Source organism: Diabrotica virgifera, chromosome 3 (assembly GCF_917563875.1).
Source record: "Diabrotica virgifera virgifera chromosome 3, PGI_DIABVI_V3a".
NCBI lineage: Eukaryota > Metazoa > Arthropoda > Insecta > Coleoptera > Chrysomelidae > Diabrotica > Diabrotica virgifera.
In genome coordinates, this window is record NC_065445.1 from 90345955 (window position 1) to 90373601 (window position 27647).

Sequence of the window (27647 nt, forward strand, 5' to 3'; positions counted from 1 at the left end):
CTATAGAATATATTCATAAAGTACATATATTTGAATTATTTAACAAAAAACAAGTCAATGAGAACTTACTTCAATAAGCTTGATAACGCAATATGGACGTCAGTCAAGAAGTAGGATGGTGCCTATTGAGTGTAACATTCCTGTAATCACTTCTTTCATGCCAAAAGATATATAAAAAGAAAGAATAACGCAGAGAACTAGCTCGATTATACAACAGCAGTTTGGTTCCCGAGAAAACGTACACATGTCCAACAAACTTTTAGGATAAACCATGAAAAAAACTTTGCCGTAGAAGGAGTAAATGTTGCACGTTAGTCTTTTTATAAGTCACGCATTTGGCGTCAAAGTCTGCTCTTAAAAATTAAAGCATAGACTTATACAGGGTGTCCCGAAAAGATTGGTCATAAATTATACCACACATTCTCGGGTCAAAAATAGTTCGATTGAATCTAACTTAACTTAGTACAAATGTGCTCACAAAAAAAGTTACAGCCCTTTGAAATTACAAAATGAAAATGTATCATTCATATGGCAGGAACATCTTAAAACAAAATTATAGTGAAGTTTGTCCACCCCATACAAATTTTATGGGGGTTTTGTTCCCTTAAACCCCCCAAACTTTTGTGTACGTTCCAATTAATTCATTATTGTGGTACCATTAGTTAAACACAACGTTTCTAAAACTTTTTGCCTCGTAGTATTTTTTCGATAAGCCAGTTTTTATCGAGATGCGGCTTCTTTTTTAATATATTTACATAAAAATTTTATGGGGATTTTGTTCCTATAAACCCCCCAAATGTTTGTGTACGTTCCAATTAAACTATTATTGTGATACCGTTAGTTAAACACAGTGTTTTTAAAAATTTTTTGCCTCTTAGTATTTTTTTGACAAGTCACCTTTTATCGAGATGTGGCTTTTTTTCAAAATATACCTAAAAATGTAAATTATAAATAAATTTTCAGATTATTAACAGGTCTCTATAATCGTACTTAATCATATACAAATATGTGGTTGATTCGACAAATATTCAAAATATGTCGATAAACACTGGCTTATCGAAAAAGTACTAAGAGGCAAAAAAGTTTTAAAAACATGGTGTTTAATTAATGGTGCTACAATAATAATTTAATTGGAACGTACACAAAAGTTTGGGGGGTTTAAACAGGGGCGTAACAGAGGCCCCCGCAGCATGAAGCTTGCGAGGGGGCCCCATCTTGTCGTCTAATATAATATGTAAAAATGTGTTACTGATATGTTATTTTACGCATTCATACGCAACTTTTTAAGCAGTGCCAGGAAATCTTCAAAAACCTTCCTAAATTCGATTTAGCAAACAATGCAGAAAAGAGTCCAACCTAAAATCGGTTACTCTAAAAACGTTATCGGTGACTAGGTAGTCATCCAGATTTCTACCTGTTCTCGGTATAAAGCAGAACTACATGACAATTTTAAAAACTTTCTAAACCAGTGTTTCTCAACCTTTTCCTTATCAGGGACGGTGTGTGTTCACAAAGAAGGGATGGCATTTATCAGGGACCGGTAATACTTAGAATAATTTTTAGCGGACCAATCATTTTTTCAAATATGCATTACCTACATGTTTAATAAATTATTATTGAAAACTAAAATTACAAAAAAACTATTTTCACAAAATTTTTAACAGTTTAATGGGATTGTCTGTTCCTTCTGTATAACAGTGTCAATTTCGGGTTGTAAATTGGTGCTTGGTGGTAAAGTGCTAATCGAAGTCACGTGTTTATCGACAACCGATTCCGCGCTTTGTTTTTAGTTGTCGTTATTGTCGAAAATCCCGCTTCACATAAATATGTTGTGGCAAAAGGGAGCAACATCTTGATAGCCTGGTTGTGAAGACTGGGATATTCTTTCATTCTGATCCAAAATTCATTGAAAGTCATTGTCGAAAATTTACCTTTACCGTCAAATCAGAGCCCAATTTTAAAATATGTTGTTTCCCTTCATTGTTTAATTGAAGATTTTCATATTCTATGAAAGGATTTGTTATCCATAAATTACTCTCAAGTAGGTACACATGTCTGTGGGAAAATACTTTTCAAACCCATCATACAATGCTTGTAAATGGATACAAATTGCTGCATTAAGTTTTATATAATTTAATTCTTTTTTGGTATTTAGGAAATCTAAGTAAGCAGAGAATATTAGACAATTATTTTGTTTAACTTGCGTTAACCAACACTTAATTTTTTCTTAAATGCATCTATTTTGCTGTTCAAATTAAATATTTTTGTTGTACTACCCTGAAGACTTAAATTTAAATCATTAACGTAAGAAAATATGTCACTCAGGTAGGCCAGTTTTGCGACCCATTCTGTAACGGAAAAATAATTCGATATTTAAGATTTTTTTCATTTAAAAATATTTTCACTTCTGTTCGTACCTAATTCAAATAGTTTTGTCTATACTTTTCCCCGAGACAACCATCTTACTTCAGCATGAAGTATAATAGTTATTAGTTGTAGTTAGAAGTACCTAATGTTCTGCCTTTACTTCTTGGCAAAGTATTGCAAATAATCTTGAATTTTTTTTATTTAGCTAATGCCTCGACAACAACTAATGGCCATTGGCATAGTAGGTACGGTGAATTTTTGCAGTCGGGTCAGGTACCCAGTGTCATGTGTAGTGTGTGTGTTGAGTAAGTGTCTTGTTACTTTGCAAAGTCGACGTCGATTGTCTTTGCAAAGAGACGCTAATTGTATCCGAACGTCTGCAGTCCCTCCGGTGAGTACCGATCCCACAAGGACAGAAACTATTTTCATTTATTAATTTATAATAAACGAAAAATCTCTGACCCTGGTGAGATTCGAACTCACGACCATTCGGACCTTTCGATCCAAAGGTAGGCGCTCTTACCACTGAGCCACAGAGGGGGTAATCTTGAATTTAAATCGCTATTCACGTAAAATTCACGATTTTTATAAATTCGCAAAAGAACATCATTTAGTTCTGGTGACATATTTCTCGTTGCTAAATGTTGACGATGTATGACACAATGTGTAATTATGAGATCTGTGGACGAAACTTCTTGAATTTTTTAGCAACACCACAGTGCTTTCCTGCCATATTAGCTGCTCCATCAGTGCACAGGCCAACGCACTTTTTCTGTTGGATGTCACTGTATCTGAGCGCGAAATTCGCGGAAATGCAACATATTTTCGCGGACCGGCAAAATTTTTCCACGGACCGGCGCCGGTCCATGGACCGGCGGTTGAGAAACACTGTTCTAAACTAATACTATTAACGACCACAGATCGTGAGTAGAGAATAACAGCTAATAATTTAAAAAGTAAAAATGGAACAGTTTGAATTTGTCTTCCAATCTATTTTACAAAATAAAGTATGTAATACTTTTACATAACTGTAAAGATTTTTTTGTCAAATCTTTAGGAAAAACTGTACGTCATTTTTACAAAAATTCAAATATTTTACTAAAATTGTGGCTTTCCCTGGACGTTTAAAATCAAAAGGTTTGGTAGAGTTTGATGAAGTATTACATCGTCAACGCATCTCAAACTGTGAAGAAATATAATATTATATTATAGAGTAGCCGTGTTTTTCAGAAATTTCGATGTAGTGATTGAACAAATTCAAGCTGGCTTTATAAGTATGTACAAAGTGAACAACGATTTTAAAGTCTTAGATCCTAGAAAAGGATATCTTTTCAAATCGGATCCAGAAGTTTTTGCAGAAGCCAGTAAATTAGTTGCTGTGTACCCATCCGATTTAAATAATTGGTTTTTGGAGCAACTGCAATTTGTTAGAAAATCATTAAGGACACAGTTGGAATCGGCGAACTCTATTTATGATGCAGCCTAAATTATTCTTATAGTTTTTCATTGCACGAGTACTTGCATACCAGAAGTGTATCATGCGTATACCTTGTTTTCAACTTTACCCGTCACGACTGCTAGTTCAGAGAGATCTTTTTCTAAACTTAAATTACACTTGGAAACACATTTTTTATTGAGTTAGATCTGACACTTGTTTTTCACTAGACCATAGTGAACATGTGTTTTAGCGTCTAAATCTGTGAATAACCTCAGATTTTGTCTATCACGTCAACTTTTTAAACTGAGGTGCCCATTGAGTCTCACTTTATGAGGTGCCCATGCTTTATCTTGATCACCAAGTTTCACTTTAAAATAGGCAAAATTACTTGTCTGACAAATGTACTGATGTTTGTCCTTTGACAGAATGGTAAAACGGCCACATATATAACAAAACGAATAGGGGCTGTTTTCGCACTTACCGACGTATAGGAGCAGAGGTAGCCATAAGGAAACGTTTCAGTTTAAACACTCTAAGTAGTTCTATACACTTCAGTAACAAAATACTAAATACTGCTAACCGACACACAACGTTTCACCATAGTATAACTGAGTATAACAGACGTAACAGGAACAGGCAAGTCTAGACCAGTTGCAGTTATCAGCGCGTCATTCCCCTACCCACATAGAAAACGAACGTGACGTGATAGAAGAAAACTAAAAACAGTTTTGAAACCAGCATGCCTAATTCTATATAAAACAGCTGTCGAGTCATTATAAAATATGGCAGTGTCCGTGTTTAAAAGATATTTCTGCTTTATACATACGGCGAGCCATATGGTTTGTTTTTCGTTGTTTTATGGTGAAGGGATGATGGGCGTACTAGCCAGCCCACTTGAGATTGAAACCTATGATAAGAATGTATTGCAGTTTTAAGGAATGTGTAGATATTGGATATTATGTTTTTAAGTCAGTCGAGTTTGTAACATTCTTCGGATAACATCCAAATAAAAACTTTATTTTAAGCTACACTTGCGTATTTTTAATAGGGGTAATTTTCTGTAATACGTGACATTTTGGCGACCGCGATAAGGACTTAGATATATACGGGTGTGCTTAAAAGTTAGTTGTTGTTTCCGCTTATTTGAGTGTAAACTTTTTCCGGCGAATAAATTCGTTTGTCGTGAGGCTCGCCCGAAGTTGTTACCCTTGTAAGCGAGAAATATGGCATTAGAATTAGAAACAAAACGCCGAACAGTGCTTCGTACTGCTTTTACGACAGCTGCTAATGTTTTGGACAATTTGTTATCTGAAACGGTGGACACTCGACCCTGGCAACAAATTAGTGTACAGTGGGAACTTTTACAAGTTAAGTACAATGAGCTTTGTGTCGTGGAAAGTGCGGTATTTGAAGCTATGGTCGAAAAGGCTTCCGAAGCAGAATTAATCAGTGAGATGGAGGCAAAGGATAGATACAGCACACGCTACTATGAACTGAAGTACAAATTTGAAGACAGACCCAGTTTAGTAAGTTCAGAGTCATCACTAAAAGGTAAGCGCAGTTTTAAATTACCTCCAATCGAATTCAAGAAATATTCTGGGGACTTGATAGATTGGGTTCCATTTTGGTCGCATTTCAGAGTAGTGCATGATGATCCATCGATTGATTTAAACGACAAAATAGCTTATTTTTGAGACAAGCCACTGTAGACGGTAGTAAGGCCAGACGTTTAGTGGAGAGTTTTCCTCTGCAGTAGCCATAATTACTCAAAAATTATAAAGAGTTTGAAGTCTAGGTTTGGCAGAGAGGATCTCCAGATTGAAGTATATATTAGGGAACTCTTAAAGTTAATTTTGAGTCGAGTTTCTAGTAGTTCTTGTAATGTTTCTGCACTATATGATATGATAGAGAGTCAACTTCGTTCACTTGAGACCTTAGGCATAACTGCTGACAAATATGCGGCAATATTGTATCCCCTTATTGAGTCATTTTTACCGGAGGATATGATCAGACTATGGCATAGATCTTCACAGTTTTTAAGGCCTTCTGGTTCCGTATCCATGCACAATGTCGAAGAATCTGCAGAAGTTTCAACTTTGGAGACAAGATTAAGTGGGCTAATGAGTTTTCTACAAAATGAAGTTCAAAATGAACAAAAAATTAATTTAGCAACAGAAGGTTTTGGTTTATCGACTGAAAATAAATATAAATCCAATAACCTTGTTGAAAAGAAGAATATAAAATCACCGAAGCAAGGAACTGATCAGCCATCAGCGACCGCTGCTGGGTTGGTAAATTATGAGGTTGACAGGTGTATTTTTTGCGAAGGACAGCATGACAGTATCAATTGTTTTAAAGCACAAAAATTGTCTATGGAACAGAAACGACGAACATTGTCAGAGAAGAAAGCCTGTTTTCGATGTTTGAAGGTTCGACATTCTTCGAAGAACTGTAGAGCACGTTTGAATTTTATTTTGTGTTGTAAATCTCATGTTGTTTTGATGTGTCCTGATTTACCTGTTAACAAAATTGATACATCGACCTCAAGTATCAGCCGCTCGGAAGAAAATAGGACTGAGGATCAGACGCTTGCGAATTTGAATAATACACAGGTTTTTTTACAAACTCTGCGAGTAAACATAAGAAGTGCACATGGTACTAAACAAGTAAGGGCACTTATTGACACTGGATCGCAGAGAACATATATTTTACAGCGTACCGCACAAGAAATGGGTTTTTCTGCTAAAGGAACGGAAAGTATCGTACATACGTTATTTGGCGGTAAAAGTACTTCTGAACAACGACATAAATTATACAAGGTAACTGCGAGTGAAGGAGCTTACTCTTGTTCATTTGATGCCTTAGATCAACCAAAAATTTGTGCAGATGTCTCTCCTGTTTATCACGGCCCTTGGGTTGAGGAACTTAGTGACATGAATATTTCGCTCAGCGATGTCGGACATATAGCACCAATTGAGATTTTGTTAGGAGCTGATGTTGTAGGCAAATTGTATACAGGGAGGAAATATCAGTTACAGTGTGGTCTTGTAGCAGTTGAAACTTTGTTAGGTTGGACTCTTATGGGCAAGGTGCCGGCGGTTGCTTCTAATTTCAGCACATCTATGATGTCGATTGCGTTGTTTGTTGATAGTTCTTCTGTGGCGAAACTCTGTGAGCTTGATATTATTGGGATAACCGATCCTGTAGAAAAATTGACACGAGAGGTGGCGGCCAAGGAGACTAAGAATTTTTTCTATGAGACTATCCGATGTGACAACGAAGGTAGGTATGAGGTTATGTTACCTTGGTTGAACAAGCATCCTTTAATTTCAGATAATTTAGTTGTCGCTAGAAGAAGGTTAGATACTACTTTAAATAAGTTGAAAAAGTCCAATTTGTTTGAATAGTATAATTTAATATTCAATGAGTGGTTGAACGAGGGTGTGATCGAAATAGTAAATAACCCGGAAGAGAATAATTGTGTGCACTATTTGCCTCACAGGCCCGTTATTAAAAATACTAGCGAAACCACGAAAATTAGGCCAGTCTTTGATGCATCATCTCATGAACAGGGTCGTCCTTCTTTGAACCAGTGTTTAGAGGTAGGGCCTAATCTTATTGAACTTATTCCTTCTGTGTTATTACGGTTCAGACAACAAAGAATAGGTGTTGTGTCGGATATTCGAAAGGCTTTTCTTCAAATTTCTGTACATTCGAAGGACAGAGATTTTTTGAGGTTCCTATGGGTAAACAATGAAGGAAAGGAATTTGTATTTCGACATAGGAGAGTTGTTTTTGGAGTCAACTGTAGTCCATTTCTTCTGGGTGCTACTATAGAATTTCATTTGATAAAGGCGCTGGAGAAGTGTTGTAATGATATGCCGTACTCTAAAAATACAATTGAAAGGCTTATGATTGGGTTCTATGTAGATAATTGTGTGACTAGTGTTACTGATAAGAATGAGTTGAGAAAGTTCGTATCAGAAGCAACTGCCATCATGGAGGAAGCTAAGATGGATATGAGAGGGTGGGAGTCTTCTGGTAGTACAAAAACAGTTGTCCCTGTTCTTGGTCTTCTCTGGGACTCCTCAAGAGACACACTAAAAATCAATGGTGAAATTTTTCAGGGAGTGGTCGGAAAAGAACCCATAACTAAGAGACTGGTGCTTTCTGTAGCTCAGAGTATATTTGACCCTATTGGTTTTACCTGTCCAGTATCTCTGTTCCCTAAACTGTTGCTGCAGAAACTTTGGGAAAAGCGCCTGGGATGGGATGCACCAGTCGAGAATGACATGGCTGAGGAATTTTGTCAATGGGTTACTCATCTTCCTGAACTGTCGAGTATTGAGATTCCACGTTGGATCCAGGCTGGGCCCATTGAAGCTGACCATTGGAGTTTGCACACCTTTTCAGATGCAAGTAAGAAAGCTTATGCAGCCGTAGTGTTTTTGAGAGTTCTTCGGAATGATGGTGTTTCGATTTTTCTTGTAGCAGCTAAGAGTCGTGTGGCTCCTTTGAAGAAGATTTCTATACCTAGATTGGAACTGTTGGCAGCCACTATTGGTGCTAGACTTTATCAGTCAGTCAAAAGACAATTTTCTCAGCATGTTGAGTCTTATTTTTGGAGTGATTCCACTACGGTTCTTTCTTGGATTCAACGTAAGGATGACTGGTCTGTTTTTGTTTTTAATAGAGTTCAGGAGATTAGAAATTTAGCCAATGCTGAGTGTTGGAAATATGTGCCTGGTTCTCTCAACCCTGCCGATCTTCCATCAAGAGGCTGTGGTGTTCGGCAATTGTTCGAATCTCGATGGTGGGAGGGCCCGGAATGGTTGTACAGAAACGAAAATTATTGGCCCCAACAAAAAGTAGAGGTTGATGAAGAAGAAGTCGGCACTGAGAAAAAGAAAAAAGCCATTTCGTCACTATTGAATATGACGTCCGACGATTGGCACCTGCATTACTTTTCTCAGTACACAAAACTGTTAAGAATGATGGCTTGGACGCTACGATTTTGTTACAATACGAGAAATTCAAATGGAAAACTTACAGGCGAATTGATCGCGGAGGAAATCGACAAAGCCGAAATGTTTGTGTTGAAGTTAGTGCAGAAAGAAGCGTTCGGTTCAGATACGAAACGAATTTCCTCGCTAAACACGTTTGTTGATGAATTTGGACGTATACGTTTAAAAACTCGCGTTACCGAGAGAATTGACACGGAAGATTTTCGTCTGCCTATCTTACTTCCGGGTGAACATTTTATAGTGCGCAAGTTGATTTTCAGCTTACACAAAAACTCTTGTCACGTTGGTACACAGGGACTGCTTAGTTTGCTCCGCGAAAAATATTGGACTTTAGGGGGTAGACGGATTGTGCGGTCCATTTTAAAAGAATGTGGTGTGTGCAAGAGACAAGATGGGAAATCGTTCGAAGTACAAACGCCTTCATTGCCGGCCGATAGAGTTCGAGATGCTGCAGTGTTTGAGATTTCCGGGGTGGACTTAGCTGGGCCTCTTTACTTGAAATCGGGCGAGAAGGCATGGATTTGTTTGTTCACTTGTGCCGTTTATCGCGCAGTTCATCTGGAACTCGTTACCTCCTTGTCAACAAATGCATTTATTCAAGCTTTCCGTCGCTTTGTTGCCAGGCGTGGACGCCCGAGGACGGTTTATAGTGACAATGGAACGAATTTTACGGGACTTGAGAACGCGCTTAAGCAATTGGACTGGAACATGATCGCGGAATATAGTTCTACACAACGTATTAAGTGGCGTTTCAACCCCCCTACAGCTGCATGGTGGGGTGGATTTTGGGAGCGATTAATAGGTATTGTGAAAGGACTTTTGCGAAAAGTTTTGGGTCGAGCGTCTCTCAATTATGAAGACTTATTGACATTGTTGTGTGATTGTGAGAGTATAGTCAACTCGCGGCCATTGACGTATATTTCGGATGATCCTACTGAGTTCGCCGCGTTGACGCCAGGTATGTTTTTACGTGAGCAAGTCAGTTACGAGTTGCCGGATTGTGATTTGCTAGAGCAGAATTCTCTCACACGCAAAATACGCCGTTTGCAAGAGTTGAGAAGTCATTTGCGAAAAAGATTTCGTGCTGAATATCTGGCTCAACTCAAAGCGGGAACGAAGAAGACGAAAGTGTCTAAAGTGTCTATCGGGGATGTCGTTTTAGTAGGCAACGAAAACATCAAGCGTCTTCAGTGGCCTTTAGGAAAAGTTATTGAACTTTTACCCGGTAGAGATAATCAGGTGCGATTAGTTCGTCTTGCGACGGCACAAGGCCAACTTCTGAGACCGTTGCAAAGGCTTTACCCAGTGGAAGTCGTGGAGGCAGTTACTGCTGGCGAGAATATCCAGGGTATTACCCTACGGGATGCGGCTCCAGAGACAGTGCCTCACGAGAACGGTTGTCAGCTCCAGGCCGAGGAAGAATCAAGTGAAATAAGTGCGGGAGTGACAAAAAGTAGAGCACCCGATTTAAATGAAAGATGTACGCGAAGTGGCCGGGTAGTTAAAACTCCTGTAAGATTCAAGTGACATTTTCTTGACTTGATTTTTTCATGACTCTGTTTGTTTTTGATATATTTTACTTTTCACTTTATTTGATATTTTATTGTAATTTTTCGTGACTCTCTGTATTTTTTGAGAAATTTTGTCAAATTCCCCAAGGTGGGAGAATGTCGAGTCATTATAAAATATGGCAGTGTCCGTGTTTAAAAGATATTTCTGCTTTATACATACGGCGAGCCATATGGTTTGTTTTTCGTTGTTTTATGGTGAAGGGATGATGGGCGTACTAGCCAGCCCACTTGAGATTGAAACCTATGATAAGAATGTATTGCAGTTTTAAGGAATGTGTAGATATTGGATATTATGTTTTTAAGTCAGTCGAGTTTGTAACATTCTTCGGATAACATCCAAATAAAAACTTTATTTTAAGCTACACTTGCGTATTTTTAATAGGGGTTATTTTCTGTAATCGAAAGTTATTTTCTATAATTTAATTTCGAACCAGGGATCTTTGCGTGAAGTAACTCGTGGACATCCCAACGTGACAACAGCTAAAAAATCTAACTCAACAGAAATTGAGTTTCAAATTGTTTCCCAGTGTTATTTAAAAGCAGTTCTTCGTAGTGCAATGTCAGAAGCACGGTTATCTTCTCTGGCGCTTATAAGTATTGAAAACGAAGTTGCCCATCAGATAGATATCAATAAAATTGTAGATATAGTCGCTGATAGTAGTGCAAGAAGAAAGTTATTGATCTCATAGAATAATACTATGTAATAAGGCAATCATTTAAAGAGTATAGGCGCAAAATTGCGTACTAATGCTTTTTAAATGCATTCATTTTTTTAATCCTGAGAAAGCTAATAAATATTAGTTTAAACGCAGAATGAAAGATTACATTATTACCAATATTTATTTGAAATTAAAAATCATACTAGATTTTCTCTTTTTTTTTTTCACCACTGTAACTTATTAAATTAAACATTATACAAGTTTACAGGAACTTTCGGCCCTCGGTACCCACATAACAATTTCATGTTCTTAGTAGATTCATAGAACATACTTTTCAGAAAAAGTATATACTAAGAATATGCGTAATTACCATTGCGAATGTGCAGAGCACATACTGAGTATATACTACATTACAGTACTTAAATGTTCTATGTATATACTTAGAATGTACTACCGCACTTCTTCTCAGTATATACCAAGAATATACTTTTTAGGATATTCTAAGAAGGTGCTATAAACCTTCTATTTATATACTTAGAATGTACTACCTCACATCTTTTAGTATATAGGAAGAATGTACTTTTTAGTATATGGGAAGAATATTACAAGGAAGTGCTATATTGCTCAGAAGCATGTTTTCAGCATCACCGAATCTCATCCTAGGTTCTACTTTCTACTAAATTTACATATTACATATATGAGAATGTAGTTAGTACATTCTACAATATTACTTAAAAAGTAAATATAAAATATTATATAAATTTTAGTTAGTTATATCAATATTATATAGGTAAGTAGGTATATATATTTAGTTATTATGTGCATATAAAAATAAAAATGCTGAATATATAAATTTATATATTCATATTCATATACCTATCGTACCCAAATAAATATTATGTAACATATGTATGTAAATAACTAAAATTTATATGTTGCTTATATGTACCTATATACATACTTACTATTTAAGTAATATTGAAGTACCAACATGAATTTTTTATTTGTAAGTTGACCGCAAACAAAATAAAACGTTTAATTATGCATGTTCCTATTCCTGGTTGAAATACTTGGTCTTCCTCACAACACAGCATAGACATTGTTAGTGTTAAGTGTAGACACAAATGCCAAATGCCTATTCAGTAACTATTTTCATATTTTGTATTTTTCCTTTGTTCCCAACCCCCTACCCGCTAACCCCTATGCAGGTATGCAGCGGTCGTTTCCGCTTTGTTTGTGCCGGTTGTGGGTTTTGGCTCAGCCACACAGCTTACCTGAATGTCAATTCCATGTAAAAATAAAATTCTTCATAAGAATACTCAATAAACTTAATCAAAATAGTAAATGCATTTCAGTTATGAAAGCGAAACGACAATTTCTCCTTTTTCGTTAATACAATTAATTCTTAAACATTTTTACCATACAATTAAAACAATTTTAAATAATGAATTCGGTAGTTTAATTAATAGTACCTACATACATAAATTTTTAAATTTCATTAATTATTCTTAACGAAGTTGATAATCTATAGGCTAACATTATTCTTCCTATACATACATATATATTATTTTTAAGATATTTTAAAAGTATCTACTTATAAGTATGTGTTAAGTATGTACTTATAAGTATGTGCTAAGAATATTCGGTAAAAGTATATTCTGAGAATAGTATCTACTTATAAGTATGTGTTAAGAATGTACTTATAAGTATGTGCTAAGAATATTCGGTAAAGGTACATTCTAAGAATAAACTTTTACGAATATTCCGAGTTACTACGTACACGAATGTACTCAGTATATTCGGTACGAGAATATACTTTAAAGTATGTGCAAAGAACATGAAATTTAGAATGTTTTTTAAGGTACATGCTATGCTTGTACTACGCATATACTAAAAAGAATATACTCTGACGAATGTTGGTAGTATATGCTTAGAACATGATACGAACATCATTGTTATGTGGGTAATAATGTAATCTTTCATTCTACGTTTAAATTTTTCAAAAATACTTACTAGTTTTCTCAGGATAAAAAAAATGAATGCATTTAAAAAGTATTGGCACAAAATTTTGTGCCTACGCCCTTAATATTTGTTAATTTTATTCTATATCAATAAAAATAAAAAATGTAAGTTGTTATAAACAGTGCATGAATACACTAACACATACGTTTTTGTTACACAAGTCGCATTTATTAATTTTTTAAAGGGGCCCCATTTCCAATTCTGCGGGGGGGGCCGACGGGGTTTGTTACGCCACTGGGTTTAAAGGAACAAAACCCCCATAAAATTTTTATGGGGTGCACAAATTTCACTTTAATTTTTTTTAAGATGTTGCTGCCATAAGAATGCCACATGTCCATTTTCAACAAAAAACCTCTAAAGAGTTTTCGATATATGAAAAAAAATCGATTTTCATTTTGTAACTTCAAAGGGTTGTAACTTTCTTTGTGTGCACTAATTGTATATAAGTAAGTGAGGTTTAATCAACCTATTTTTGACCCCAGAATCTGTGGTACAATTAATGACCAATCTTTTCGGGACACCCTGTATATTAACATAGACTGACCGTACCTTCCGCGCTATCTCTTTCTAGCACATTGTATCGAGAAACTAAGTGGGGGTATAGGTAGGGTAGGGGAGAACTAGTGTCCAGCTTTACTATGTGTAAGACTGAAACAGCACTGATAAAAAAAAAGATGGTGTCGCCACTTAGCTCAATATGACACTCTGTCTATGTTCAATGTCACTCTGTTAATGTATATAAGTCAAGAGCATCAATCGCTTACCTTAAACGAAAAGAAATTAAGCTTAGGTCCGGTTTCACCAATAGTCTAAGAGCTAGTGAACCCTCCGACTAACGGTCTTCCTGTATGGCTGGAAATTTGTATAGTGATAATTCATAGCACACCAAGGCAAAAAACCATGACCTGGCAGGCATCAGCCCTGCACGTGTATCTACCAGGTGAATCGAAAGGTGCATGGTTTAGGGGAAAAATAAACTTTCTCCTGTAAAGTTTAAATTTAAGTATGCAAAGTAATAAGACAAATTTGAAGAGAAATCCTCAGACAGGTCGATTTTTATTTTTAAATTAGGACTTTTTGGCATATATATAATACTAGTGACGTCATCCATCTGGGCGTGATGACGTAATCGATGATCTTTTTAAATGAGAGTAGGGGTTGTGTGATAGCTCATTTGAAAGGTTATTTAATTCTCTATTCAGTAATATAAACATTAACATAATTAGACTAAGTTTTCACTCTAATGGCATATAAAACAACATAATGCTATTCTACACCCCACCAGAATGAAAACAATGGGAACCTTCTCTGGTTACACCTCCGAGGCTTCTACAATATGCAAGCCATACGGCTAGATGCGCTAGCGGCAACTGCTACAACAAGACTAAGTTTTCACTCTAATGGCATATAAAACAACATAATGCTATTCTACACTATAATGCTATTACATTTACTCTGATTGGAGTACGAAGGGAACCATTCTCGTTGGAACTTTACCGCGCTGAGTAGATGGGACGTGAATTGTAAATTGTAGAATTCCCTCATCTTCCTTAGTCTCAGCATCCGCATGGCTTGCATATTGTAGAAGCCCCGGAGGTGTAACCAGAGAAGGTTCCCATTGTTTTCATTCTGGTGGGGTGTAGAATAGCATTATGTTGTTTTATATGCCATTAGAGTGAAAACTTAGTCTTGTTGTAGCAGTTGCCGCTAGGGCATCTATGCCATTTCGTTCGTTGCAATCCGGGACTGCACGCTGGGGTTTTGTTTTGGTTGGATCAGGGAGAGCAGCATATGTGCCTCCTGATGAGAGACTAATAAGTTTCGAAACCAGTAGAGGTGCTTGATGCACTCTCTGATTGGACTAGAATATGGTTCGGCTGTATTTTCGTTTTGCAACGAAATTGAAAATGGTTATTCATTTTTGATTAACATAATTATTTATACAAAAAAATATATTTGTACAAAAAATTTTTTTCTTCTTTTTGTCTAAATTAATTTAATTGAAAAATGTTTTGTACACCCTGTATAAATAATTATGTTAATATTACTGAATAGAAAATTAAATAACCTTTCAAATGAGCTATCACACAACCCCTACTCTCATTTAAAAAAATCATCGATTACGTCATCACGTCCAGATGGATGACGTCACTAGTATTATATATATGCCAAAAAGTCCTATTTTAAGAATAAAAATCGACCTTTCTGAGGATTTCTCTTCAAATTTACCCATTCTCGAGATAATGAATTTAGGCAAACTCAAACGTCCTCACTTATACTACAGTGTCGCTCCCGCTTGATTAGCAAATAAAATACAAAGGGGTTTTCGATATTGTATTGCAAAAAACTCTTCGGCATTTCATCAATCAATGTTTAAAGAATATCTACCTACCTTGGCAACATTGAAATTTTTAGTTACATGTCCGATTTAGGGTTAAAAATGGCCGATTTCGCAATTTTCAAAATTTTTAATCGCTTATATAACAAAAACTATTAACCTAAGAGAAAAATCACTAAAGCCCTTTTCTGTTTGGAATGATTCAAAAAACCTAAAAAAACTTGTTCGATGCAAAAAAAATATTTTTAGGAAAAACCCCTAATCTTTCCCCTCGCCTGGCAAGGTCTTATGCTGTTCAGAATCGCCTGGCAGTGTACACATTTCTTCTAAATGACTTACTCAAACACATACTTAAATTTAAACTTTTCAGGAGAAATTTTATTTTTCCCCTAAACTATGCACCTTTCGATTCACCTGGTAGATACACGTGCAGGGCTGATGCCTGCCAGGTCACGGTTTTTAGCCTTGGTGTGCTATGAATTATCACTATACAAATGTCTAGCCTTACAGGAAGACCGTTAGTCGGAGGGTTCACTAGCTCTTAGACTACAACAACAAATAAATCAATGAATAACGGAACAGTCCCCATTTAACAATCAGGCTTTTGCCCCCATCGAAGCTATATGGATCAAGTCTTATCACCAATTTCGTTCATAGAAACTAGATTTCATAAGAAACAAAAATAACCGTAATTACGGTTATTTTTGTTAACATTCACAGATTAACAGTAGCCTACGATATTATTTAGAAACAGGATTAATTTGAAAAATACCTTATTATCCCCTTACCTTACCCCGTAGCGCTACAGCCCTTGAAGGGCCACGGGTTGTCTCACATCTCTCCATTTTTTTCCTGTTGTTGGCTAGCGGATGCTACCGTCGGATTTAGAATCTCTTTAGGTTATCCATTTGAGTCACATTCTTCCTCTACTTTCTTTCTTTCGGACTACCCAGAAATACTATCTTGGTGGTTCTTTCCTCCCCTGCTCTCTGTACGTGACCAGCAGTTTCTGTTTCTCCTTAACCTTCAAACTTCACCATCTCTGATAGGTTCACACATTTTTCTGAGGATTTTCCTCTTCCAGCTTCCCAGCTTTTTTTCGGAAGCCCTTTTTTATCTTCAATTCGAGTAATTTTCTGGATCATGTTTTAGTGTTAGAGGTGATGGATTTTGACAAGAGCTATGAGTCATACCGATGCAGTACACAAGTTTACGTGTTATTTACAAGGTCATAGCTCTTGTCAAAACTATTACCTCTAACCACTAACAGGGCTTTTCATTTATAGTCATTTGTTTCCAGCTTCTGTCATATGTCGTATAATCCGTGTATATTAGTATTATACAACTTATGACAGAAGCTGGAAACAAATGACAATCGATGAAAAGCCCTATTACCTAGCTGAGACTGGTGGTTGATGACAGCTCAATTAAATTTAAAAACATGTCCGTCTGGTGTCTGTACAGGGATCGAACATGAGCCGTCTAGCTTCATCCTTACTGAATAAAGTCAATTTCTAGCTTCCATACATCACTACGCGACGGATCACGCTTAGGCATAAGATCTTTGTGTTTTTACATTTTTACTGACAACTCTGAATGTAAATAACTGCAGTCTGCAGTACACTGAAATAGATTAGCTGCTGTCATCCTGGCGCCCAAGTATTTAAAACTTGTGTCCATTTATTAGGACTTTAAGTGTAGATAACTGTAGGAGAGCAGCCAAGGAAAGAGATGTTTGGAGGCGGATGCGGGGACAGGCCAGAGCCCTACTTGGGCTGTAGCGCCATGGAAGAGAGAGAGAGAACTAAAGTCAATAGTTACGTGAAATAAACTGTCATTTTTAGAGTTTTAAACAAAACTAGGCCTACCGTTTCAATACTGTAAATTAATAGTCACATTGAATTTATTTCCACAAGGAAAAAGTTTTCCTGTAGTTGGCTGTATACCATGTAATACAAAAAATAGTAAAATCCTTTATAAAAGGTATATTTAAAATCCCTAAAAAGGGCTACATCACAAAACTAGTTTTCGACTGGTTTACCAGGCATCATCAGTGCTTACGTGAAGTTTACATGCTAACCACCAAGATATAATTTACAAAAATATTAGGGTCAAAGCCCTGTAAAAGTAATCCGTTAAGGAAACATCGATTGAAAATACTAACTTACAGTTGAGTCCGCGAGTCTTTACCCGTGCGTCATTAATACCTGGCGAGATAAAACACATACTTTTTATCCAGCATCATTCTTTTCCATGCATGAAACTCATGACAAACCAGCTGCCGTTTGTTATTAAGTAACAACACATGTTATTTTTATGAACCATCTAGACTCAGTGCATTGAAAAGAGATAGGTACAAAAAAAGACGATTCGGTATGTTTTACATATGTTTTATGTTATGTTTAAATAACAAAAATAAAATATGTTATTGGATTTTTTTTATAAATTGTTTATTTATTTATTAATCAATAATAATAAAAGAATTTATTAAGCTACTTAAAATGTAGCTGTAATTCTGCGCAAAAATTTTGAAGCAAAACTTACATTTGACATTCTATATATTTGATAACGTCAAATTTTATAATAAAACCCGTAATCGGAACAGTAGCCACTTTCTGTCAGTTGTTGTTGCGTGAAATAGATTTCCGACTTATTTCGTATGCTTTAAGTGATGACGCACGGGTAAAGACTCGCGGACTCAACTGTAAGCGTGGATGTTTGAAATTTCTGCTACACTTCCACCATGTGAACAAGTCAAATCACAGCTCAGATGTTACCTGGGGCATATTAGCAAATATTTCAAACATCCACGCTTAAGTCAGTATTTTCAATTGATGTTTCCTTAACGGATTACTTTTACGGGGCTTTGACCCTAATATTTTAGTAAATTATATCTTAGTGGTTAGCATGTAAACTTCACGTAAGCACTGATGATGACTGGTAAACCAGTCGAAAACTAGTTATGTGATTGTGATGTACCCCTTTTTAGAGATTTTAAATATACCTTTTACAAAGGATTTTACTATTTTTTGAATTTATTTGTTTCCAAAGATGAAATAAAAATGCAGTATTTACTATTATAATTTATTAAAAGCACAATGTATGGCAGGATAAGTTATATATAGCGCAAAATAAGCATATGCATAAAATATAGATTAAGACAGTGATATGAAACATGAATCCACTCCCATGAAAATACTACTTATGTATTACAGTCAATCACACAAATTTAAACTTTTCCTTGATCAATTCGCTTTTAATTATTAAAAAAAAAACATTAAAACATTACCTAAGTATAAATAAATTTTAATAAAATGTTGGTGTATAACTTTTGGATGTGACAAGAAAAAGTTTCAATACATGACATTTATAACAGATTTTGGACATAAACCATCACCATCGCTGCAGCTGAATTTTATTAAATTCTAGTACACGTTAGAAGACCAAAAATAAGCATTTTTCAAGATTTTTTTCTCAGAACATTTATTAAAAATGAACATAAAACTTTTTACATATTAATATCTAACTCTTATAGAATAGAAAAAATATATCTTTTTTCATTTTTGCACGTACACTAATATTGCAGAGGGCGCCAAAGTCGAGGTCTCGAAAAAAGTAGTTCCGATGGCGGACAATTAATCTCAAGATTGGAATCCCTGAAACAAAAAAATTGTACGGCATTTGAAAAAGGAAAGTTTCTTACGTGACAATTTACCACCGTTAATGAAAAATTCCGCAAAAAAAAGATTTTACGGAAATTTGAAAATTTTTTTTGAAACAATCGCCCGTTTCTCTTTAGTTTTTCATGGTTAAAAAATATTTATTTTTTATTTTTTGGTCAAATTGTGGTAAATTGTCACGTAAGAAACCTTCCTTTTTCAAATGCAATAGGATTTTTTTGTTTCAGATATCCCAATCCTGAGATTATCTGTCCGCCATCATTTTTCGAGGCCTCGACTTTTGCGCCCTCTAAAATATTAGTGTACGTGCATAAATGAAAAAAAGATATATTTTTTTGTACTCTCTAAGAGTTAGATATTAATATGTAAAAAGTTTTATGTTCATTTTTAGTAAAGGTTCCGAGAAAAAAATTCTTGAAAAAAAAATATTTTTGGTCTTCTAAGTGTACTAGTACCTTAAGTCGTTTATAAGCAAACAGTTTTCACACTGAAAAAAAAAGAAACTGAAGATTCTATTAAGTTACCTACTTTAAATGGGATCTAACGCTTTATTTTTTAGTATATAGTTACTCTCTCTAGATCAGCTTAAGCACCTAAACAAACTGTACCATTTGTTGATCTTGTGTAATGCACATTCATAAATGTTGGTTTCAAGTAAACTAAAATTTTTTAATGAAAAGAAATTATATAAAAGGTACCAATAATACTTGTGGTATCGGTTTTTCTACGGAAAAGTAATTGCAACGAAACCAATTTTCAGAAATCTTTTTTTTTTACATACTTCTGAAAGTATTTTTGTAGCCTATATACTAATTAACAAACGATTGGTGTGGATGACATGATACTGTTGACACTTTCAGCGTTTTTGTTGCACATATTCATAAGGTTCCAAAAAATTTTTGAGATTAGTACTACAGCTTTTTGGTGACATTCATATTTTTCGCTCTAAATAGATATTCACAATAACTCATCTAATCGATTATAAATGTATGAAATTGCTTAAGTTATTAATATTATAAATATCATTTATTCTAAACAGATACTTTACTACTAACAAATTTTATGTACATAGGAATCAGCCTTAATAATATCGCAAAAATTACTACAACGGTTTTTAGTACTCAAATTAAGAATGCTGTTAGTAACAATTAAAAATGACAAAAGTAGATCTTCGATTACCTTCATAATGTTGCACATTTATAGGAGTAATAAAAGAATTGAAGAAAATGCTACCGTTGTTATTGATTGTTCCTTTCTATTTCAATATCAACAAATATTTTGTAATAATCTAATTCCATAGTCCCTGGAAAATTATAACTTTACATACTATGAATACCACTAATCTTTTTATCCTTAGCTAAGCGTAAAAATAAATATTTCAAAGCCGAAGATACGAATACTGAAAAATAAAAATTATAAAATTTGTTAGACGTAAATGTAGTTCATAAATATTAAACACGAACAATTTATCCCTTGTTTTCGATTACAACGGTTGTAAGGGTGTTGTTTTTGGTGTTCACACTTGTTCTGAATTGTTCCGGTACAGGAATTTCGGTGTAATCTCCGTCTCCTTTTGGTATCAGTACGTTCATTTCTGATGATTTTGAAGTAATTATGTTAACATCCAATGATTGCGGACTCAAATATACTTGGCACCCGTCAGTCTTATCGATTGAAATGGTAGGAACTTTGCCCAATACCTAAAATAAAATCAGCCAAATTATATATGTACATACTTCAATGAGATTTTGAACATCATGATGATCACTATATTTTATGTTCAACGATTACAAGCCAGATTAACTAATTTCTAGATAAACTAGGTTCTGTACAAGCTCAAAACTCAAAAATCTTACTCTAACTACATTTTGAATTCCCAATAAAAAAAATGATCGAAAAAAGGAGAAATAAATATACATAAGCTAAAAGATCCAGACCTAGCAAATAGAAGATAAAATAAGGACAGAAAACGTAGAAGCAGATATTCACAGCTATTGCATTGCAGAAATCGGTTAAAATAATAAGTAAAAGGAGAGAAGTAAAAAAAGATGTCAGTTGTTTTATAATGAGTGTGATATGGCAATAAACTTTCTTCTTCTTCTTCAAGTGCCGTCTCCTAATCGGAGGTTGGATATCATCATCACTATCTTTACTCTATCCACCGCTGCTCTAAAGAGTTCTATAGAACTGCATCTAAACCAGTCCCTTAAATTCTTTAACCATGACACTCTCCTTCTTCCTATACTCCATCTGCCTCTTATCTTTCCCTGTATTATCAGTCTTAGCATTTCATACCGCGGTCCCCTCATTACGTGTCCCAGATATTGTAACTTTCTTATTTTTATTGTGTTTATTATTTCGCATTCTTTACCCATTTCTCACAGTACTTCCGTGTTCGTTTTCCTCTGTGTCCATGCTATTCTAAGCATCCTTCTGTAACACCACATTTCAAATGACTGTAGCTTATTTATGTGTTCTTGCTTTAATGTCCAGCTTTCAAGTCAATATTGTAGTATCGAGAACACGTAGCATCTCAAAGCTCTTACTCTCAGTTCTAAGCTAAGGTCGAGAGAACTGTTGCAGAAAACTGTTTTCATTTTTACAAACGCATTTCTTGCTATTTCTATCCTGGTCCTCATTTCTGTTGTTTGATCATTTTTCTCTGAAATCCACGTTCCTAGGTATTTGTATTTATCGGTACATTTCCCAAATGTATGCTTGTTTGTATGTTTGTTTTCTTAGTTATTATCATGTATTTGGTCTTTTTTATATTCATTTTTAGTCCATATTCTTCACAGAAATTGTTTGTTTTGTTTAGTAGTAGTTGGAGTTGTTCAGCAGAGCTTGCCATAATCACGGTGTCATCTGCATATTTATCTTATGTTGTTAATAGATCTTCCGTTAATTATTATTCCTTCACTTTGAGATAGCAGTGCTTCTTCAAAAATGGCTTCACTATATGGATTAAAGAGTAATGGAGACATAATACATCCCTGCCGAACTCCTCTCCTGATTTCAATTTCTGGACTGGGTTCGTTATCTATTACAATTTGTGCTCTTTGATTCCAGTAAAGGTTTGTTATTATTCGTAAGTCCCTTTTGTCTATGTTTTTTGTCTTTAGAATTTGGACTAATTTTTCATGTCTTACTTTGTCAAAAGCTTTCTCAAAATCAACGTAACAAACATGCACATCCACATTCATGTCCATGCATCTTTGAGCTAACACATTAAAAGCAAATAACGCCTCTCTGGTTCCTAGTCCGTTTCTGAACCCAAACTGACTATCATCTATTCCTTCTTCTAGTTTTTTATTTATACGACCATGTATTATTTTCAAGAATAATTTGAGAATGTGACTTATTAATGATATTGTTCTGTATTCACTGCAATCTTTAGCCTTTGTATTTTTAGGGATAGCACAAAAGGTTGAGAGTAACCATTGTTTTGGTATGTTTCCTGTTTTGTATGTATGTTTCCTTTTTTAATGCCGATTTAATTTCTTCTTTTAATATCTTCAAAACCGTATCATCTTCTACTTCGACTTCCATCTGCTCTGTTCTATTGTCTTTGAACAATTCATTTATGTATTCTGTCCATCTCTTTAATTTTTCGTTAGTACTCAACACAAGTTTCCCATATGTATCTTTTAGTATTCCCGGTTTTCTTTTTCTGTTGTTTTGAGTTAATTCCTTAATTTTTTTTATATGTGTTAAAATTATCATGTCTTTTCTGGTGTTCTTTTATTTCTGCGCATTGTTCTTTTAACCACTGTTCTTTGGCCTGCTTAATTTTGGATTTTATTTGTTTATCCACATTTTTGTACATCTGATTATCTTTGCTTTTATGCTGACGTCTTTCTTCCATTAAATCTAAGATTTCCTCCGTCATCCATTGTTTCTTTTTGTATCTGGTTGGTGTAAGAATTTCTTTTTGACATTTATCTATTTCTGTCTTTATTAATAACCATTTTATCTCTGTTTCAGTATTTTGCTGGATTTGTTCTTTAACATTCATTAAACGGTTATTAATTTCATCTCAGGCGTTGTTTTATGAGTGGGTTTCTTAGTTTACTTGTATCGATTTTTACATCTGTTGTTCTGCGTTTTATTATTTTCATGTTGAGCCTAATTTTGGTCACTACTGGGTTGTGATCTGATCCTATGTCGGCACCTGAATAGGTTTTTGAAGATATAATTGCGTTCTTGTATCTTTGTCTAATCGATACATAATCTATTTGGTTTCTTACAATTCTCCCTTCTTGATCTGCTGGTGACTTCCAGGTATATAGTCTTTGGCATTTTAAACAATGTATTAGTTATGACAAAATTATTGTTTTGGCAAAATTCGATAAGCCTGTCACCTCTTTCGTTTCTGTTGCCCAGACCATATCCTCCTGTACATTCTTCTACTTTTTCATCTCCAACCTTTGCGTTAAAATCTCCCATTATAATTGTAACATCCTGCGTTTTAATGGATTTTAAAATATTGTCTAGGTCTTCGTAGAAAGTTTCAATATCGCTCTCTGGTTTGTCCGCAGTCGGAGCATAAACTTGTTTTATGTTTAATTTGGGTTTATTTTGATTTAATTGTAAGAGGATAATTCTGTTGGAGTATGGAATGAAATTTACTACAGGTTTATCAATGTGTTTGTTTAGTATTATCCCCACACCATATCTGTGTGAACCGTCTTGACTTCCTGAATAGTATATTGTTTTATTGTTGATTTTCATCTTTCCTGAGTCGGGCCATTGGACATCGCTGATTCCTAAAATGTCTACATTCAGCCTTTCCATTTCTTTAACGGCACTAAGCCGGCCTTTGCCGGCTTTAACGGCAAGTCGCTACTTTGCAAGGTTTTCGCATGTTGACGACCGGGGAGGCCTTGCAGTCTTGTGAGTTTCCTCCTCTACCGGATCTTGTTTTCTGAGTTTCATGATCAGTACAGTGTTTGGTTATGTTGTTAGTCATGATGATTAACTAGGGATGCTCTATGAGCCTTTAATGCATTGGTTTCCCGTTGCCTTATGCATCTCCACGCCGTTGACCATGCCTGGTTCGTCCGCCTTTAGAAATGATTTCTCATTTCTAGGACAAGAAGGTGCCCTTCCACTCGAAACTGTTGGTCAGTAAGTGGGGGATTGCTTATACCGGCAATCACTTGGACGTCAGCGTCTCGTTTGTTACCTAGCAGGATGTATCGGATGATCATGATCGAGATCATCTCACGGGCAGGTGAGGTTAACATTTGAATAGGAGAGGCTGTGTATTGCGCATCACTATCCCTTACATCCTCGGATGTAAGGGATATATATTACCAATGCGGGTCCACTGCTGCACTGTCAACTATAGGTACATCAAATACACGCACATAGGCAAATTTTAGAAAAGTCACTATAATACACTGGGGTGCAAAATTAACCGGACACCTTAAAAATGGGTCATGTTTGATGTCTCGAATTTCTTAAACCTGTTTTCCAATTTAAGTGATTTTTAAAATGTTATAGCCTTATTCTTTATCAATATTGCTATAATAATATTGTGGCTAAACAGGTATATTTTCATTGCATACCGGGTGTACCAATGAAACTGTGTTTTTTTTCTTAAACTTCGCATCACCCTGTGGAATATTCTAGCATTTATAAAATACTCAAATTAAAACCCAACTATAGCCTTATGTTTTCTCAACATTCTGTTTTTGGTTCATTCGGTTAAGTACGACCATAAAAAAGTTAGGAAATTTAACAACTAGCCATGTTCTTTATCAATACAGGGTGTTTCTAAATAAGTGCGACAAACGTTAAGGGGCAATTCTACATGAAAAAATAATGACAGTTTGCTTTATAAACCTATGTCCGCAAATACTTCATTTCTGAGATAGAGGGTGTTGAAATTTTTCTTACAAACTGACGATTTATTTATTGCTTAAAAACCAGTTGAGATATGCAAATGAAATTTGGTGGGTGTTAAGACGTAATTATTGTACATTTTTTGACATACAAGTAAGAATTTAATATTTACCTTTGGCGCGCATACGGGTAATATAAACCCTCATATTACCCGTATGCGCGCCAATTGTTAACATTAAATTCTTAATTTTGTGTCAAAAAATGTGAAATAACTACTTCTTAAAACCCACCAAATTTCATTTGCATACCTCAACCGGTTTTAAAGCAATAAATAAATCGTCAGTTTGTAAGAAAACTTTCAACGCCCCTTATCTAGGAAACGAAGCATTTGGAGATATATCGTTGATAAAGCAAACTGTCAATATTTTTTCATGTAGAATTACCCCTTAAAGTTTGCCAATTATTGGTTAAAATCACGCTGTATTAATGAAAATCATGGCTAGTTGTTAAATTACCTAACCTTTTTATTATCCAACATAAGCGAATGGAATAAAAAACAAAATGTTGAGAAAACATGAGGCTATAGTCGGATTTTAATTTCAGTATTTTATAAATGCTAGAATATTCCACAGAGTGATGCGAACTTTGCGAAAAAAACACAGTTTGATTGATACACCCGGTATACAATGAAAATTTAACTGTTTAGCAATATTATAATACTATTACAGCAATATTGCTAAAGAATAAGGCTATAACATATTAAAAAAATCGCTTAAATCGGACAAGAGGTTTATTAAATTCGAGACATCAAAAATGATCCATCTTTAAAGTGTCCGGTTAATTTTGCACCCCAGTGTATAATATATATACACACCATCAGAGACACACAACAGAGAGCAAAAAGAGAAACATCAAAGAAGTAGCCATCATCTTATTTAACAAAGAAAAATGTATAGCAAACCGATCAACAGAATGTATCAGACTCTAGTTACCATTACTAAAAGAAGAAATCAGCAATAATAATATACCAACATTAATGGATTAATAGAAGACGAGAGATAAATTTACTATATAAGCACACAAAAATCAGAATTTAATATCAATCCGAGGGTCACATCATGCTCAGAATTTCAAATAAAAAACATGGCTATTTTGCCTACATGATCGAGGCCAAGTAAGTAAACTGTCAAATTGGACACTACATAGCGCCAATTCGCAATAGCCAATTCCGACAGAAGGTGCTCGAAATTTCAAAGATGGACGGGGAAAACAATTCATTTGTCATTTGATCTCGAAGTCGTAAAACGGTGAATATAAATCATTTACACATTGAGGAACACTGCAATAGTTTTTTAAAGTCGAAGCCATTGTTAATTACAATATAAACCGGCCGCAGATACGTACACAAATTAATGACAATTTCAATGTTTTCCCGAAGTTGATGCTTTTGAAATTTACCACCAGGCGTCGCCCACTTTGCGGTTTCTCGAGAATTAAGAAATATCTATAGGTTAAATAATTTCTATTTATAATAATTTTTTGAAAACGATTTCCGCATTGGAAATCATAACTTTAACAACAAATGTAAAATGTAATTTTTATTACCTAGTTTCATCAACTACGGGAGCTTAATAATCTATATGAAATTATGATTACATACCTGCATTTGCACAGATTGGCAATTGATAAATTCCATGGAAGACACAAGTGAATCAAACACCACGGAGGTCTTTTTGCAAGAATCCAACGTTATGGAGTTAATTTTTCCTTTGATCTGTACAGTAGAATTTTCGCACTTATAAAGGTAAACGACATTATTCATCTCGGCATTTTCAACCAACAGATTGTGATTGCCTTTTTGGTATTCGATCATCCATTTCTTACCGTCTTGGTTGAAAACCGGAGCTTTATCAACCTGAAAGGAAAAAGAAGATTTAATTGACATTATTTACTTTTTTTTTGTTGGTGATATTGTCCTTTTCATGAACATTTTTCAGTGCGTAACAAATGATGAGAAAAAGGGTAAGTCCGTGATAATACACATTTATGACATTTATTCTAACATGACATTTTAGTTAAATCTGACAGTTGTCACATTTTATTTTCAATTTGGAATAAAAACAAATCAAATGTGTTTCTTGCATTTATAAAATGGTATTTTCTTTGATTTGTATAGTCTTATAAATTATACAGATTATATTTGTAATATTATCTAATTAAAAAAAATTATTTTTTTTATTATGGCGCCATCTATCGACAACTAGAATAATCACCGAACTAGAATAATTACCAAAGTAATCACCGACGTGCCTTTTTTTCTGTCATATACAATTTAATGCGTTAGAAAGAAATCGAAAAACTGATTACTCAACTTTCAGAAGTACGATTTTATTGTTTAATAGCTAGGGATCAAAAATAATTAGCCACATTACCGATAGATATCGACTAAAACAACACAATAAAAGTAAAAGTAGAAGATGAACTAACTGACCCAATTGAAGTTGTCAATGGGATAAGACAGGGGGATTCCCTGAGTCCTTTATTGTTCAACCTGATCATAGATGAAATAATAAAAATAGGAGAGTGCAATTAGAACGAAAACATGCTCGGAAAAATTCAAAAAAGCTTATATTTTTCTAAAACTTTTTTTGTTAGTTTATATACATGTTAAAGTAAAAAGTTCTACTCGCAGATTTGGCCG

At 34.8% G+C, this 27647-nt stretch overlaps 2 protein-coding genes across 2 annotated transcripts in view; one reads left to right on the forward strand and one right to left on the reverse strand.

Annotated features, from left to right (window-relative positions):
* The first annotated feature begins 5706 nt into the window (after positions 1 to 5706).
* On the forward strand, positions 5707 to 7212 carry LOC126882538 (uncharacterized). Its single transcript, XM_050647505.1, has one exon. The coding sequence runs from the start codon at positions 5707 to 5709 to the stop codon at positions 7210 to 7212; it is 1506 nt and encodes a 501-aa protein (XP_050503462.1).
* Positions 7213 to 18489: 11277 nt separating this feature from the next.
* Positions 18490 to 27647, reverse strand: part of LOC126881909 (adenylyl cyclase-associated protein 1) — a 44510-nt gene continuing 35352 nt past the window's right edge. Inside the window, exons 3-4 of the mRNA XM_050646635.1 lie at positions 26607 to 26861; positions 18490 to 20799 (exon numbers count right to left, since the gene is read on the reverse strand). Of these exons, the coding sequence (XP_050502592.1) occupies positions 20566 to 20799; positions 26607 to 26861 (489 nt within the window). The 3' untranslated portion in view covers positions 18490 to 20565. The remainder of the gene's footprint in view (positions 20800 to 26606; positions 26862 to 27647) is intronic.